This window comes from Orcinus orca, chromosome 19 (assembly GCF_937001465.1).
Source record: "Orcinus orca chromosome 19, mOrcOrc1.1, whole genome shotgun sequence".
In the NCBI taxonomy this organism is placed as follows: domain Eukaryota; kingdom Metazoa; phylum Chordata; class Mammalia; order Artiodactyla; family Delphinidae; genus Orcinus; species Orcinus orca.
Genome location: NC_064577.1, coordinates 36,988,605 through 37,006,340, shown reverse-complemented (window position 1 = coordinate 37,006,340; position 17,736 = coordinate 36,988,605). Strand labels below are relative to the sequence as shown.

The 17,736-nt window shown below is 44.9% G+C and overlaps 1 protein-coding gene and 1 long non-coding RNA gene across 2 annotated transcripts in view; one reads left to right on the top strand and one right to left on the bottom strand.

The window, feature by feature from the left end:
* The window catches only part of MARCHF10 (membrane associated ring-CH-type finger 10), an 88,741-nt gene that overhangs the window by 15,658 nt on the left and 55,347 nt on the right, over nt 1–17,736 (bottom strand). The window contains exons 6-8 of the mRNA XM_049701652.1: nt 11,593–13,006; nt 6,550–6,716; nt 3,786–3,895 (exon numbers count right to left, since the gene is read on the bottom strand). Of these exons, the coding sequence (XP_049557609.1) occupies nt 3,786–3,895; nt 6,550–6,716; nt 11,593–13,006 (1,691 nt within the window). The remainder of the gene's footprint in view (nt 1–3,785; nt 3,896–6,549; nt 6,717–11,592; nt 13,007–17,736) is intronic.
* LOC125962038 (uncharacterized) overlaps nt 1–17,736 on the top strand; it is a 51,381-nt gene that overhangs the window by 11,648 nt on the left and 21,997 nt on the right. Inside the window, exons 2-3 of the long non-coding RNA XR_007473331.1 lie at nt 6,572–9,912; nt 11,748–11,853. This is a non-coding gene — a long non-coding RNA (uncharacterized LOC125962038). The remainder of the gene's footprint in view (nt 1–6,571; nt 9,913–11,747; nt 11,854–17,736) is intronic.

Here is a 17,736-nt window from a genome sequence, read left to right as displayed (position 1 = left end):
AACCAAAAGAAATCTAAATGTGAAAAATGCACAAGAAAATAAGTTAGTGAGTTAGTTTGCTAGTTAGTGAGTTGAGGTTAAGTGCAGGCCAGTCTGAGCGGAAACCAGTTCTAAGCCTCTTCTGGTTTTGACCCTCTCTGGGTACATGTCTGCGTTTGGCATCAGCTACCCCACTTCTCAGGAAGGGAACCCATTTGCCAAGGAGTGAACGGCGTTGAGGGTTGGCTTAGAGGGCCCAGAGGAGCCAGGGTTTGGGAGTCGGAAGAAGGGCCTGGACCTCAGAAGCACAGGTGTGCACATCAGCCTCCAAGGGTCAAGGGTCTCCCACCTGGGGACGAGCAGAGATTGTATTCCATCCTCGTTATCTTTGTGCTAAATGACAGTTACTCTGGGCTTCATCCATGGAGAGTTTCTGAACTTGTCGAAGTCACACTTCCCTAGTGTCTCAAGTTTAACTCAGACTGTTAGCAGACAGACAGCACTGAATTCACCACGGGCCATCGGAACAGAACTGCTGTAAAAGTGTGAGCCGAACTGCTTTCCATCAGCAGATAAATATTGCACATTGGTTCTTGGGACCTTTGTTCTCCCACCAGGGTGGGTCTGTCAATCTCGTTTCTTCCTGTGATTATAATGAAGGGCATTTTCAAAAGGCTTTGACAGCCTGTCAAGTTCTCACTGAAACTAATTTGAACTCTCTTCTGCTTCTATGTCGTGTAATTACTGTGCTGGATATTTTCCATTTTCCCCTCCAGATACACTTTCCACCCTGCTCTGTGGCCCATCGTTGGCTGGTCTCAATGGATTGCGTTAACTAGGCCCCCTTGTCCTCTGGCTCCCCACTGGGTTCAGCCAATGGGAGACCCTAGCTGGAGACCAGAGGGCGGGAGAAGAGAGAGGGGCTGGGGTAGTTATTCCCCTCGTCCCCTCTCTGCTGGGCAGTGGTGTGGCCATGGCAGCTTTCCCCTACTGAAGGTCGCAGGCTGGTGGTGACTCTCTCCTGTAGCCACAGCCCTCCTGATAACTGCCCCCTCCCCTTGTCACTCCAGGCCTAGGGGTGGTCAGTTGCCGGTCCCAGAGTGCCTAATCGTTCCTCGTCGCTTTTACTATCCACATTTTGGCCCTTCATTCAGCTCTCATCACTCGCCCCTTGTGCACGTGCCACCATCTCTTTCCTGCCCAGACACTGGCTGACACGATTACTTTCACGGTTCTTTTTAGAATGTGCTCATAGCCCATTCTCTCAGCTGGTAGGATGCAGTGAGGCCGAGGTTACAGGTATGACCCCTGTGGGGGCCAGTTGGCTTTGTTCCGCGATGGATTCTGGCTCGGTCCGGGAACCCTTAGCTTTCTCCCTTGAGTCTAAAGAGGTCAGGCATCTCTGGGGCTGTAATATGACGGTTCTCATTCACCAAGAATCTTCTCTGCTCAGGCACTGTCTTAGGTGATGTACTGGGGTCCTTTCCTACATCCAATCCTTCAGGGTAGGACTTATCATCTCCCACTTCCTACAGATGAGAGAACTGAGATATCCAGAGTTGGTGTAGTTTCCTCAAGGTCACAGGGCCATTCTGGGGAAGGGAATAGGATTTAGGTTCACATCTTAGTCAGAGTTGGTGTGCTTTTTGGCGGGGTGGGCTGCCTCGGGCTGCACGCATGCACACATTTTTGTGCAACTGGAAAAAGCTGGTGTTAGAGAGCCAGTTCTACAAGTGCCACTGGTGAGCCAGCAGTATGTGGTGGTGGCAGCAGCTTCGCAGAGGGAGAACGAGGTGAAAATGCTTGGGACCAACAGGGGTCTTTACTAGACAAGGCTTTCCCCTGGGCTGCATGGAGGTGGTGATGCCTGCAGAATATGCTGGTGGGATTCGGGTAACCCGGCCTTGCCTGGTCTTGTCCTTCCCGGGAAGTCCCGCAGGCTCCACTCCCTGCAATAATCTCTTCTTTGAAATGACCTCAGAGAAGCTGTCTGCATCTAGCTGGCACCCTGACCTCAGGCACTCAGAGGGCCTGGTTCCTTTCAATTGTTTGACTGCAGCATCCCCAGGGTCCAAGAATGTGAGTCGCTTCTGTTTCTCATCTCAGATCTCAGTGCCTGGGCGTTACGACGGAGTGATTTGAGACCCTCAGGCCTCAAAATGTAGGGACTCAAAATACTGAATTGTTTTCTCAGGAAACTTCTTTTTTCTTCCTTTCTCTCCGCCTCCCTCCCCTCAACTTCCTGACGCCCAGTCTTCAAGGCTGGGGTGGCGTTATGTCCATTATATCACACTTATTGGTTGTGCTGCTCAAATCTCCATTCTTTTCTTCCTTCTCTCCTTCCCTTCTTTCTCTCTCTCTCTCTCCTTCCCTCCCTTTCCTTCCTTCCTTTCATCCTTTCTTCCTTTCTTGTCTAGCAACCTTAGGATTTTAAAAAGGTAGTTACAGGATTGCCCACACTCACGGGCACCATTTTGACTCAGCTGTGCTTTTTGCAAAAAAAGGTCTGGATACAGACAGGCTAATGATCTGAAAGCCAAAGTGACTCCTCTGAAGAGTGACATTTTAGTTGCTAACAATGATTTTATAGTTTTTAAATTATGTGCTTTACAGTCGTGATTATTAATCATGTTTTTCCTAATTGTGTGAGGAGGGAGGTCAGTCTTGAATTTTAATGGTAATGATGGGCTCTCTTCTTTTGATAAAATATCTACTGACTGCTTATGTGGTTCAAGGCATCTTCCAGATCAGCACCACCACCCAGTAGAAATACAGTCTGAGCCACCAATGCAAGCCATACATGTAACCTGAAAATTTCTAGAAGCCACATTAAAGTAGTAAAAAGAAACTGGTCAAATTAATTTCAGTAATATATTTTATTTAACCCAGTATATTTTAAATGTTATCATTTCAACACATAATTAATATAAAATTATTTATGTGATATTTTACTCTTTTTTTTTTATACTGAGCCTTTGAACTTTGGTGTATAACACAGCACATCTCAGCGGGAAGTAACCACTTGTTCGTGAGCTACCTGTGGCTTGTGGCTTCTATCTCGGGCAGTACAGCTCTAAATAGAAGATTGTTTGCCTGAGAATTGGGCAGTGAACTATTATCCTGGGCATAAGTCACCTTCCCACCTAAGGTTAACTCTTTCACAGTATTAGAACTTCAATCCAAATGCCCCAGGAGAATTAATTCACGAGGTGTTAAAAAGCACCTTTTTAACCAGTAGGGGAATTCCCTGGTGGTCCAGTGGCGAGGACTCAGTGCTTTCGCTGCTAAGGACCTGAGTTCAGTCCCTGGTCGGGGAACTAAGATCTCACAAGCCGAGCAGCACAGCCAAAAAAAAAAAAAAAGCACACAGTAGGTGCTTCCTACATGGTTTTAAACCTTGAGCAAAGCAGTCCCTTGTTACCCCAGAGTTACTTGATATATAAATTGGAGACTATTTCCTCCAAGACCCTAATTTTTTTCTCTTGTTATTAAATTATTTCAGCAAATTTGGGCATGAAGCTTGCCAGACTATTCCTATTTCCGTGTGTCCAGTCAGCTACTGTAGCTTCCTACTTCGTCCCTGACAGCAGTGGGACCTCAGCAACCAAGCAACCAAGTCTTCCAACCCTCCAGTGGTCCAGTTTAGTAACAGACCTTCTCAGAGAAGCGAGCTAAATTAGGAGACTCCCAGACTCACCCCCTGCACAGGGCTTCTACGCTCCTTGTATCAGGGAAAGTTTCTTCCTCCCTTGTGCCTCTACCCGACTCTAGCCTGTGGACCCAGAGCGGGTGTGAGCAGCTCTTACCCGGGACTGCTGGTGCTTCTGGTAGAACTCGGCCACGTTAAAATCATCCAGGTCGACCAGCAGGCTTTGTTTACACATCTCACAGGTCTTCACGGCGCCAAGATCTGCTCCTTAAATGAAAGAATTTTGTTACACGTAACCCTTTTGGTGTGGACATTTTGCGAGCGAATTTGTGTGTGTGTGAGGAATGCTGCGTTTCAGTGGCCTTCTTTTTTAAAGTCAGTCAGTTTTCTTTTTCTTCAGCCTCAAGGTAGAAAATGACCTTGAACCTGAGATCCAAAAAATTTCCTTTGTCATCATTTTCATTATGATGCAAGCTTCCCGTGAGTGAAATTCCCAGGAATTTCACCTGTTTTAAATAACAGGTCTTGCTTTCTGTTTAAATATAAACATATTGGTTCATAAAATTAGAATTACTACATGGAGGCTGAGAGTCGGTAACACAAGTGTTTGCCAGAAGAGTGAATATTATGTCTATGTTACTGTTGTTTTTCCGGGCAGATCTAACACTGGTCCAAGCAAATAAATTAGTAAGGACCGAATTGGTGGCAGAAGCTATCCTCGATCTGTGGCTTAAAAATCTGTCTTTACTCCTGCCCAGGTGACTTGCCACCTGAGAAGAGTGAGGGACCCTGGGGCCATGTGTGGGCACTGGCATGGCAGTATCTGGGGCCAATGCTTGAGCCTGTCAGCCTCATTTGGGAAAAGAAACAGGAGAAGGCTTCCTTTGTTGCTGGTTTGTTGTTTTTTTTTAACGTGAATTCTAGATCAGCACTTTTTCCTCCGCTTATCCTGTTCCCCAGTGCAAAAGTGGAAGATGCAGATCTGTGGCTGTTATGTCTAAGCAAGCGTGTTGCCATATGCCCTTTCCCCCTGGCGTAGGTGCTGCATTTTGGCTAATGATGTACTAGTGTTTATTATGCATTAGAAAACAGAGGACTGGGAATTCCTTGGCGGCCCAGTGGTTAGGACTCTGCACTTCCACTGCAGGGGGCCCCGGGTTCAATCCCTGGTTGGGAATTAAGATTCCACAAGCCAAGAGGTGCAGCCAAAAAAAAAAAAAAAAAAAGAAAACAGAGGACTAATCAGTTACTTTAATTTATTTGGTAAAGATAGGGTTTTATACCCCGGTTCTATTTTTCCCCACTGGGGATACAAAGAAGTAGTAAATAATAGAGAATTTCAAAAGACAGGGATGAACAGCGATCCCTTATCTGCATTTTGTTGACTTGATTTTTTTTTTTAAAGCATCATTCTATAACACTTAAGGCTACGGAAGGTCCCATGTGTCCTCCAATCTAATCCTGCCAGATCACACCCAGACCAGCATTAGCATTTACAAGCATTTAGCAGTACTTTCATCACACATCTCATGAGGAATTTTTTCTGTGCTAGATGTTTAATTAGCCCCAATTTCTCGTAAGATAAAGCATCGCACAGCATAGTCATTAGCGGCTGAGATCCACTTGTTCTTTTCTCTCTGAAGGGCTGGGTACCCTGCTCACTGTGTGGAGATGCATTTAAGTAGCTCGGGCAGTGGGCGCTCCTACATTTCTCCTGCAGACGTGGAGAAAGGGCCTCAGGGAGGAGACAGTTAACGGGATCATCCTGTGTGTTCGTTGCCTGATTAAATGGTGTGCTGTGCTTGCTGAGGGGGCGTGGTGACACGCCACGGGGACAGGGTCAAGTTCTAGGTCTCCTGGGCTGTCTGGCACAATGATAACCAAGGAGGAGAACATGGAGGAGAAGCGAAACAGCATCTGGCTCTGGGGTAAAAAGTTTTCAGAAAGGGGAGTCTAAAAGCCTTAGGTCTTTTTGAAGCGAAGTGTTCTTTGCATTGGCGTCCTATTTTTTTTTTTTTTTTTTTTTTTGCGGTACGCGGGCCTCTTACTGCTGTGGCCTCTCCCGTTGCGGAGCACAGGCTCCGGACGCGCAGGCTCAGCGGCCATGGCTCACGGGTCCAGCCGCTCCGCGGCATGTGGGATCTTCCCGGACCGGGGCACGAACCCGTGTCCCCTGCATCGGCAGGCGGACTCTCAACCACTGCGCCCCCAGGGAAGCCCTGGCGTCCTATTTTTTTTGTTGTTGTTATTCAAGTTGCTCTTGTTCCTAAATGTTTTGAAGAAATCTGTTCTCTGCCAGGGAAACTACAGCCGACCTACTGACATGGCTGTATTTAGGTTATAACCTCCCTCGGGAGTTGAGAACGGGGTTTCACACCCAGTTACAAGATCTGTTAAAGACAGAGCTGACAAAATGAGCACAATGGGACTCTCTTTATCTAATATGGCGGCAGAAAAATTAGATCACTGCTCTTTTCGTTGCCGCAAAAGGGCAGCTGGGCTCAGCTCCTAGGTGCTACCCCAACCCCTCTCCCCAAGTAAAAGGAAGCAGAACTGGTCTGTCTACCAGCTGCCGTGGCCGCTGTGTGTTTGCTGAGACCCAGCCATAGCCCCAATTCTAGTTTCCTTCCTCCTGGGAGGCAATCTTAGCATCTCTGCTCAGGCCTCGAGCAGGGGTAAAATTCGACAGCACGTTCCAGGATTCTTCCCTCAGCCTTCAAAACAAAACAAAACAAAACTCATTTCCCTCCCATAATTTGAAGGCAGCTTAGTCCTGCCCCTGTCCTTCGGGGGCTGTGAGCAAGGGCCCCGTTCCCCCCGAGCGACTGCTGCCGTGAGCTGTCGTCAAGGCTGCGAGTCCCACAGGGCGGCGCCTCGTGTTAAGCATTCGGCACGTGTGTCCTTCCGCCTTTCCCACCTACCTGATGTTATTTTCACTTTCAGCCATGTTTTCAGGCACTCCGGATGGACAGACCGCAGGCTTCCCACGCAGCCGCACGGCTCCACGAGGGGATTGGCGGGGGAACCCCCGGCTATCTGACAGATGCGACACAAGTCTCCCTCATCCTCAGAGTCCTCCTCCAGGAGACTAAGTGGAAAACAAGCCCTCGTCACTAGGAGTCTACACGTTTGCAGTTTCCGCAAATACCAGTTCCCAGAGCGTAGGGTGGGGCGGGGAGGAAAAGGGAGCCAGCCCCCCCGCTCCCCCGCCCCCATGCCTTCCTGGGGGCTAACCCACTGCTCCCTCTGACCCTGCTGAAGATTCTTCCCGGCATGATGGTTACTGATAACAGGGTCAGGGATTCTTTCTCTTTTCTTTTCTTTTTAGGCCGCAGCAGGCAGGTGGTAGAGGTATTTAAAAATTTTTTTAATTTCCTTTTTTTTAGGCCGCACCCCGCAGCATGTGGGATCTTAATTCCCTCACCAGGGATCGAAGCCCGTCCCCCCTGTAGTGGAAGCGCAGAGTCTAAACCGCTGGACCATCAGGGAAGTCCCTAGCGTCACGATTCTTAAGTCAGGCTCCTTTGCAGTTATTGATCCGTGTGAGCTAACCAGGAGCAGCAGCGCTCCTATCACACATCCAAAGGTTGGGCAAGAGCTCCAGAGGGAAACTGAGCCAGAGGCTAGGAGCTCTTCTCCCCGCACCCGCCAGGGCCTGCCTTTGAGGTTTGCTTCTAAAACTTGTGGGTTTGATGACTTTGGACAAGGTGCTTGAGCTTTCCAGGTCTCTGTTTCCTCATGGGTAAAGCCACGATGATCCGACTACTGCTACCCACTTACAGGGGCGTGGAGCGGCCTGGAGGGGGTGATGAGAATGAACCTGTTGTGCAGACAACAAAGTGCATCTGGAGTCTGGTCAAGTATTGGCATGTGGAGACCACTCGGTAGATGTTGGTTGGGATGAGTGATGAACCAGTGAACTTGGACGTGAACTCACCAGTAACTCAACCCTTGCCAATAAGCTGTGCCAACATTCCAGAATGTAAGCTGCTGGAATGTGTTGAAGGTGGAATTAATGAAGATGTAAGCAGACATATTTGTGTCTCATAAATGGTGAGTCAATAGCTGGTTGATGTTTCTGCAGGGAGGCTTCTGAGGAATCTGAGGCTAATTGTTTGTTCTTCAGAATCCTCATGGGCCTAGGGACTCTCTGGTCAAGGAAAGCAAAACTGGCTAAAGACTAATATCAAAGGAGAGGAAGAAATGGACATTACTTTGGATATGGGAGTGTATGCTCAGTGTCTTAAAAGAGTTTTCTTCCCAAGAAAGGGACGTTCAATGAAAATGAACAGAATTATACCATCTCATGGTGGGCACAAATAAAAGAAGAGATATGCCATGTTTACCAAAGAAAGACTCGATGTCTCCAAGATGTCAAATAATCTATAGATTCAATGCAATTCCAATGAACATCCCCAAAAGCTGATTTTTAAATGTATATAGTCAAGGACTCTTAAGGAACAAAATGGGGAGGGAGGCTTTTGCACTTATAAACTTATAAATCTTCAGTCATTGAGATGGTGTGCCTTAGGGAAAAACAACCAAAAAAACAGAACAGACAGAACAGAGAGCCCTGAGACAGACTTATATATTTATAGTTATGTTATGTGACAGATGTGGCTCTGCAGGGGAAAGATCCTGGGACACATTGGTATTCACAATGCATACCTCACACCACAAATTAAATATCACACTTAAGTCCAAAATTCATTTCACATGAAGTCCTAAACGTGCACAGGAAAACTGTAGAGATTTTGGAAGAAAATAGGAAGAATGTCATAATGACCCCAGGTTAGCAAAGGATTTCTTAAGACAACAAGGTACAAATCACAATCTGTAAAGAAGATGGATACAGTTGGCTACATTAAAATTAAGAATTTATTTTCATTAAAAAACATCAGGAAAGAGGAGAGACAAACTACAAATTGAGAAAAGATATTTCCAACACACAAGTGTCAAAGAATCAGATTAATAGCCAGACTATATAAAGGATTTAAAATATATATATATTCTAAAAGAAAAATGGGCAGAAGACATAGATAAGCATTTTATAGAAGAAGAAATAGAAATGGGTCATTTAACATTTAAAAGAGCCAACAGGGACTTCCCTTGTGGTCCAGTGGTTAAGACTTCCTGCTCCCAATGCAGGGGCCACAGGTTCAATCCCTGATCAGGGAACTAAGATGGCGCATGCCACACAACGTGGCCAAAAAAAATTTAAAAAGAGCCAACAGAACACCTAACCTTACTAACAGTCATGAAAATGTAAATTAAAGCCACGGTATCATTTTACTCCCGTGCGACTGGTGACAATTTGTAAAGCCAATCAGTACAAGTGCTGACAAGGATGGACAACAGTATACATCACTGTTGAGACAGTACATTGGCATTACTTGTGGTGGAAGCCGTGCTACCCACCAGTCCAACAAGTCCGCTCCTGCATAAATATCCTAGAGAACTGTTCCCATGTGCACCAGGAGACGTTTACAAGAATGTTCATGTAGCACTGTGTACAGAAAACAGTAAAGGACCCAAATGTCCATCGACAGGAGAATGGCGAAATTGTCTGTAGTGGTGAAAGCAAATGCATTAAAGCCCCAGAATACCAACCAGGATGCACCTGGCTAACGATGTAGGGGAAGAAGCAGGTCACGGGAGAACAGATATTCCATTTCTAGGGAGTTCAAAAATAATAGGAACATTTCTACAGAATTCAAAAATATATACAATGTGTTGTTTAGGAACACATATGCTCATATGGTGAAGCCATGAAGCAAAAAAACTTCCAACAAGAAACTAAAAAGCAAAGGAATGATGATTGCAATGCAAGAATGATTTCCAGAGGGTTTAGGGGGTTGGGAGGGAGGAGATGAAGGAGGGAGATGAGGAGATACAGTGAGTGAGGGGCTCCCAAGCTCCAGTGATGTTCCGTTTGCTGGAAGGTGGGCACAGGGATGCACAAGTTTTGTTCTGCTTCTGATTCTCTAGAGTGTGCGTATGTTATATGCTTATCTGTATGTATCAAGCTAACTAATCAAGTGAACTTTTTTTTTCTTCTTTTCTTTATTTTGCAGTACGCGGGCCTCTCACTGTTGTGGCCTCTCCCGTTGCGGAGCACAGGCTCCGAACCAGCAGGCTCAGCGGCCATGGCTCACGGGCCCAGCCGCTCCGCGGCATGTGGGATCTTCCCGGACCGGGACATGAACCTGTGTCCCCTGCATCAGCAGGCAGACTCTCAACCACTGCGCCACCAGGGAAGCCCTCAAGCGAACCTTTTAAAGAGTGTAAGTGGCATTGAGAAATGGGCTTGAAATCTTAAAATAAGGCATATTATAAAATATGAACCAATGTTTACTAAAAATTGCATTTATATGCAAAGATAAAAGACTGGAAAGAGTTTTTCACAGTGTTTTTCTCTGGATTATAGGGTTATTGGTGATTTTTCTTTTAAGTTTATATTTTTAATATTTCCTAAAATGAATAATTTTGAAATAATAAGAAAAGCATAAGGTTTATTGTATACAGAAAAAAGAGAGTGTCTGATAAACGAAGTACACAAATAGTAGCTGTTTAATGCATTACTATACCTAGAAGTGGGTGCATTTTTAAAAGAAGTCATTTTTAGCCCGAAGGCACTGCTTTGGGATGGTGGAGGTCCAGACCCCTGCCAAGTGGGTTTGAAGAGTATTTTTGGGTAGGTGAGGATGGATGGGTGCTGAGACCTTTTGGCCCTTAACTCTGGGTCTGTCTTTTGGTAGTTTGTTTGATATGGAAAAAAAAAAAGTGCTGCTAACAAGGAAATTACTTCATTCCTGCAGTCGAATGATAGACAGGAGTGTGGCAGCATTCTAAGTCGTATCTTTTCCTCCTTTTTGCATTCAGATTCATTGCCATGGAATTTTCCCACTTACAGATGAATATCAATGGGATAATTAATGACCCAGTGAGCCATGCTAACACAAAAAAGAGGGCTCGCATTCAAAGAATCACTTTCCAGATCAGTAAGCCAATATCAGGGCAGGGCAACACCTATCATAAATTAAATGGTCAAATCCCGACATGGTGTTTAACGACAGCTTTAAAAAGTATTGCATTTCATAGTTGTGAAATATCCCAAAATCATCTCACAAGAAAGGAGAGATCAAAGAAAAGAGCGATTCAAAAAAGATCTTCTTTCTTTCTTTCTTGTGCATGAGAAGCAGCACATAAAATGGAAGCAGTGGTCACCCCAGCGTGGCCCTTCAGAGAACTGAGGTAGCTATGGCAACTGTTGGAGACCGGCCTTTTAGTTTGGAAGGTTCAAATTCTAGAACTGTTGGTTGGATTTGCGCAGAGCTCATGGGGGAGAGCTGGTGAACTTCCAAGTGCTGAATGGCTCCTTCTCTGGGGAGATAACAACCATTTCATAAAAAAATCTTGGTTCCTAATCGCTAGGGGGAAAGGGAAGCCCTATGTAGAAGTCAGAAACCCTTGGGACTTCCCTGGCGGTTCAGTGGTTAAGACTCCATGCTTCCACTGCAGGGGGCACGGGTTCGATCCCTGGTCGGGGAACTAACAAACTGTAAGCTGCAAGGTGCGGCCAAAAACAAACAAGCAAACCCCAAAACCCTTATATTTGGCAAACTTGCCTTTTATTTTCTTTGTTTCTAAAAATTTTATTTATTTTTTATTGGAGTATAGTTGCTTGCCTTTCTTAAAGTTATGGTATTCAAGGAAAAAAACACTTTGGGAATACTGAAGAAATTGGGCTGGAACACCGAACGTTTCTTTGTAGAGACATATATTTTAAAAGCAACAAACTAGACAATTTTCTTGAAAGAAGAAATCATTAAAATGTCAAGGAAGGGCCTCCCTTGACTTAGAATCCCCATGACCCTTTAAGGAAAGCACTGCTTATTTTCGTGTTAGAGAAACAGAATTTAGAAATATATATGTATATTCATATAATTATGAAAATTCCTCACCTTTCTTGTAATTTCTTGAGTTTCTCAGGGTCTGCCTTTATTTTAGTGGCTTCCTTTTCATCGGTGACGCCAGGGACCTCCATTCTGCTCCCATTGTCATTTTGATTTGGGAACTCAGACACTGCAAAGAAATTAAAAGGTATATTTTCTTGCAGGGACCTGGGCACATGCAAGTGGCCTTGTAAATTCATTTCTGATGGAGAAGAGCTGGAAGACTCCACCAAGGACAAGCTGCTTTGAGGATTTAGTAAGAGATCTTCTGTATGTAATGGAGCCTCCTGAGATTGGCTTGTTAAAGTAATATGTTCTGCTCCCCTGACATCAAATTCATGCACACTGTTTACAGGAAAATAACTGTGGTTTTCAGCACTGGCAAATAGATTCCTGTTTCTAATGGGGGACAGTGGTTGACGAACATTAAACCTGGAGCTTCCCTCCGAGTCTGAACTGGGAGCTAAGGTAGATGATGTGGACAGGTCTATTGGAGTATCGTCTCTCAGAGCAGAATGCATGAATGATCCTGGGGTGTTATAGGATGAATTCATTGATGATCTTGGAGCTGTTGGTCTACCAGCAAGAAAACAGCCAACAGGATTATTAGAATCACTTAAATGGGCCTGCCAGTCTCTTTCATAATCATGGGTTCCGGGCCTGTCTTCCATAGAAGTAACATCACGAAATACATTTTCAGCATTAAGGTCATCCTCCAGACTGCTTTTGGATTTGGTGTCCCACGAATGAAAGGTCTTCTCATTTTCACTGTCACTGCTGTCTTTCTCGTTAGCAGACCCCCCATCAGGCCGCCCAGGGTCTTGGAATATCCCTTGCCAGGTGGAAGGCTGCCCTGTCACTAGCTGCATTGCACTGCTAATTCGTAATGAGCCATGACTGGACTCACTTCTTACAGAATTCGCTCTGCAATTTGCAGGATTTTCTTCAAAACTTTTATTTTTGGCCTGAGTGGCCAATGTCCCAAGAAATCTACTTCTCTTATGACTGGAAGGAGAACGGAGCGGGTGCATACCAGCCAGCAAAAGTTCTTCCTCTACATGGGTTTCCTCTTCAGTGTCATCATTTTCTTCTCCAGAGTTTGAAGATAAAACGGAATAAAAATCTTCATCTCTGAACCGAAACATCATTCTTCTTGGCCCTTCCAAGGTGGTAGCTATGCGTGGTGGCCCCAAGGACTCGGTCAACTCTTGAGGACTGTTCGTTCCTTGGAAGGCCTGGGATAGGGCTGGGTGTGGTTCCTTCTGGGAGAGAGCACTCAGGCCTTTTTTTTTGGCTTTCTCGGGGGTATTCTCCATCACCGTTATTAGCTGTGAGGATGGGACCAAGTTTCTTCTCTCTCGAGTTGGCCTCTTCAGCTTGGTGTCACTTGCCCACATTGGACCTTCTTGTTGAACGATTGGATCTGTATTGAGAAAAGATAAGCTTATCATTTTACTGTAGGTGCTCACAGCTGAGAGACCTCTGACACCAAGGGTGAGGGTCCCATAAGGCAACAAACAAGCTCTGGAGAGGAAAACGGGCACGGTTAAGATGACTGGTGGTACCGAAGGAGTACAGGAGAGCTAGTTTCAGTTTACCGCGTACGAACTCTCTTTTGTTTTTGTTTCTTTTTTTTTTTTGGCTGTGCCGTGTGGCATGCGGGATCTTGGTTCCCTGACCAGGGATCGAACCCTTGCCCTTTGCAATGGAAGCACCGAGTCTTAACCACTGGACCGCCAGGGAAGTCCCTATGAACTCTCTTTTGTACACTTGTGGAGCTCAGGTTGGTCCTGGGGCAGCACAATGACCCTGAGGATACAGATCCTTTCTGCAGAAGCTCTGGGAAGTCTGTCCAGCCCCACGTCAGTCAGGGCTGATGATGGGTAACATCTCTCAAATGATGGTTTCCATAGCAGTGTTTACTGAGAAGGAAAACCAACACTCCAGGAATGACTACTACAAAACCCACCAGTGCTTTCTCATCCCAATTTGTTCAACATACACTCAGGACACTCCTGCTTCACTTACAGCTTTACAAAACATTAAGAAAGGTACAGTCTACTCTGGCGGATGGGGAGGAAGGCTCTAGAAGCTGCTGCCCAGTTAAATTGATGGTCATGGTTACATTTACTACTCAGTGCAAATAAAAATCGTAACCCTCTGATGAAATCATGATCTCCTCTTTGTCGCTAGCCCCTAGTCAGTTTGTAACCTCTGACTGTGACAGAATTCCTCTCCGTTGCCCCCTGAATCTAAAGTATGAGGAGATGTAGAAAGAGGAGAGAGGTCAAGTGCCCAAAGGGGTAGGAATGTCTATGGGTGAAATGGTTTGGTCAAAACTTGCCTTATAAAAATAATGCATAAGCACTGAGGGCACCATGCTGATTGCGTTACATGCACACAGTTAGGCTCACAACCCTGTGGAACAGGTGCCACAATCACACAGCATCATAAGTGAGAGCACCAAGGCTTAGGGAGTCACATAAGTTGCCCAAGATCCTATTTCCAGTAAGTGATGGAGGGAACATTTGAACTCGGATCCGCCTGATGCTACAGTTTGTAACCACTACCCTGCACTGGCTGGACTAACAATTTCCTTGTAAAAACAAGAATCCACTTCATTCCTAGTGTGTGCACTGCTGAGGGTTTTTACCCTCTCAACGTGGATAGGACAGTGGACCTACTTCTCTGATTCCACTCTCCTGTGTTCCCTCCTGCCATTGCCACCCCCTTCTGCTCCCCCCTCTGCTATCCTGTAGGATCTGGTGAGGCGCTGCCATCCTTATCGTTTGGTTCCCAAAGCGGTTCACCCTGTAGAGTGGACAGGACTCCACAGCTTCGGCAAGGCCTGTGTGGTAACAGCTCAGGCAGGTGAAACGGAAATCCTCCAAGTGTCTGGCTTAGCCAGAGACCAAGTCAATACAGACTTGCTTTAGTGGAGGCGCCTCTCAGGGGAGCAGCAGTCTGCGTCTCCAACATCCTGATACTCCATAAGCCTCCTTTTATTGCTAACTGCATGGGACAATCAGGGACGCAGTGAGAATCTTTACTCATTGGCTCTTCTAGAAATCAGTTAAGCTTTCTTATCAGGCCCCTCCCAAGTTTTTATAAACCCCAGTAAGAGACATAGCAGTGTTTCTAGGATCCTCTTGGCATCTGGCTATGGATGTAAAGGATTGGAGCTGTGTGCCCACCCAGGCTGGGCTGATGGCATTTTAAGGAACAAGTGCTTCTATGTGACAATCTGAATTCTCTCTCTCTCTGTCTCTCTCTCTCTGTCTCTCTGTCTCTCTCTCTCTGTCTCTCTGTCTCTGTCTTTCTCTCTCTCTCTCTCTATATATATATATATATATTTTTTTTTGCAGTATGTGGGCCTCTCACTGTTGTGGCCTCTCCCGTTGCGGAGCACAGGCTCCGGACTCGCAGGCTCAACGGCCATGGCTCATGGGCCTAGCCGCTCTGCAGCATGTGGGATCTTCCTGGACCGGGGCACGAACCCATGTCCCCTGCATCGGCAGGCAGGCTCTCAACCACTGTGCCACCAGGGAAGCCCTTTTTTTTTTTTTTTAAGAAAAAAATGATATGGAGGATTTGGAAGTGTAGGCTTTGGTTAATTACTTTCTGTTTTTTTTTAATTTAATTTAATTTACTTTTTATACAGCAGGTTCTTATTAGTCATCCATTTTATACACATCAGTGTATACATGTCAATCCCAATCTCCCAATTCATCACACCCCCACCCGCACCCGCCACTGCTTTCCCCCCTTGCTCTCCATACGTTTGTTCTCTACATCTGTGTCTCTATCTCTGCCCTGCAAACCGGTTCATCTGTACCATTTTTCTAGGTTCCACATATATGCGTTAATATACAATATTTATTTTTCTCATTCTGACTTACTTCACTCTGTATGACAGTCTTTAGATTCATCCATGTCTCTACAAATGACCCAATTTCGTTCCTTTTTATGGCTGAGTAATATTCCATTGTATATATGTACCACATCTTCTTTATCCATTCGTCTGTCGGTGGGCATTTAGGTTGCTTCCACGACCTGGCTATTGTAAATAGCGCAGCAATGAACATTGGGGTGCATGTGTCCTTTTGAATTATGGTTTTCTCTGGGTATATGCCCAGTAGTGGGATTGCTGGGTCATATGGTAATTCTATTTTTAGTTTTTTAAGGGACCTCCATACTGTTCTCCATAATGGCTGTATCAATTTACATTCCCACCAACAGTGCAAGAGGGTTCCCTTTTCTCCACACCCTCTCCAGCATTTGTTGTTTGTAGATTTTCTGATGATGCCCATTCTAACTGGTGTGAGGTGATACCTCATTGTAGTTTTGATTTGCATTTCTCTAATAATCAGTGATGTTTGAGCAGCTTTTCATGTGCTTCTTGGCCATCTGTATGTCCTCTTTGGAGAAATGTCTATTTAGGTCTTCTGCCCATTTTTGGATTGGGTTGTTTGTTTTTTTAATACTGAGCTTCATGAGCTGTTTATATACTTTAAAGATTAATCCTTTGTCCGTTGATTTGTTTGCAAATATTTTTTCCCATTCTGAGCGTTGTCTTTTCTTCTTGTTTGTAGTTTCCTTTGCTTTGCAAAAGCTTTTAAGTTTCATTAAGTCCTATTTGTTTATTTTTGTTTTTATTTCCATTCCTCTAGGAGGTGGATCAAAAAAGATCTTGCTGTGATTTATGTCAAAGAGTGTTCTTCCTATGTTTTCCTCTAAGAGTTTTATAGTGTCCGGTCTTACATTTAGGTCTCTAATCCATTTTGAGTTTATTTTTGTGTATGGTGTTAGGGAGTATTCTAATTTCATTCTTTTACATGTAGCTGTCCAGTTTTCCCAGCACCACGTATTGAAGAGACTGTCTTTTCTGTGTTGTATATCCTTGCCTCCTTTGTCATAGATTAGTTGATCATAGGTGAATGGGTTTATCTCTGTGCTTTCTATCCTGTTCCGTTGACCTATATTTCTGTTTTTGTGCCAGTACCATATTGTCTTGATTACTGTAGCTTTGTAGTATAGTCTGAAGTCAGGGAGTCTGATTCCTCCAGCTCTGTCTTTTTTTCCCTCAAGACTGCTTTGGCTATTCGGGGTCTTTTGTGTCTCCATACAAATTTTAAGATTTTTTGTTTTAGTTCTGTAAAAAACGCCACTGGTAATTTGATAGGGATTGCATTGAATCTGTAGATTGCTTTGGGTAGTATAGTCATTTTCACAATATTGAGTCTTCCAATCCAAGGACATGGTATATCTCTCCATCTGTTGGTATCATCTTTAATTTCTTTCAACAGTGTCTTATAGTTGTCTGCATACAGGTCTTTTGTCTCCCTAGGTAGGTTTATTCCTAGGTATTTTATTCTTTTTGTTGCAAAGGTAAATGGGAGTGTTTCCTTAATTTCTCTTTCAGATTTTTCATTGTTAGTGTATAGGAATGCAAGAGCTTTTTGTGCATTAAAGTTTGTATCCTGCTACTCTACCAAATTCATTGATTAGCTCTAGTAGTTTTCTGGTGGCATCTTTAGGATTCTCTATGTATAGTATCATGTCATCTGCAAACAGTGGCAGTTTTACTTCTTCTTTTTCAATTTAGATTCCTTTTATTTCTTTTTCTTCTTTGATTGCCATAGCTAGGACTTCCAAAACTATGTTGAATAATAGTGGCGAGAGTGAACATCCTTGTCTTGCTCCTGATCTTAGAGGAAATGCTTTCAGTTTTTCACCATTGAGAATGATGTTTGCTGTGGGTTTGTCATATATGGCCTTTATGATGTTGAGGTAGGTTCCCTCTATGCCCACTTTCTGGAGAGTTTTTATCATAAATCGGTGTTGAATTTTGTCAAAGGTTTTTCTGCATCTATTGAGACGATCATATGTGGTTTTTTGTTTGTTTGTTTTTTGTTTTTTGCGGCACGTGGGCCCCTCACTGTTGTGGCCTCTCCCGTTGCAGAGCACAGGCTCTGGATGCGCAGGCTCAGCGGCCGTGGCCCACGGGCCCAGCCGCTCTGTGGCATGTGGGATCCTCCTGGACCGGGGCACGAACCCATGTCCCCGCATCGGCAGGCGGACTTTCAACCACTGTGCCACCAGGGAAGCCCGATCATATGGTTTTTATTCTTCACTTTGTTAATATGGTGTATC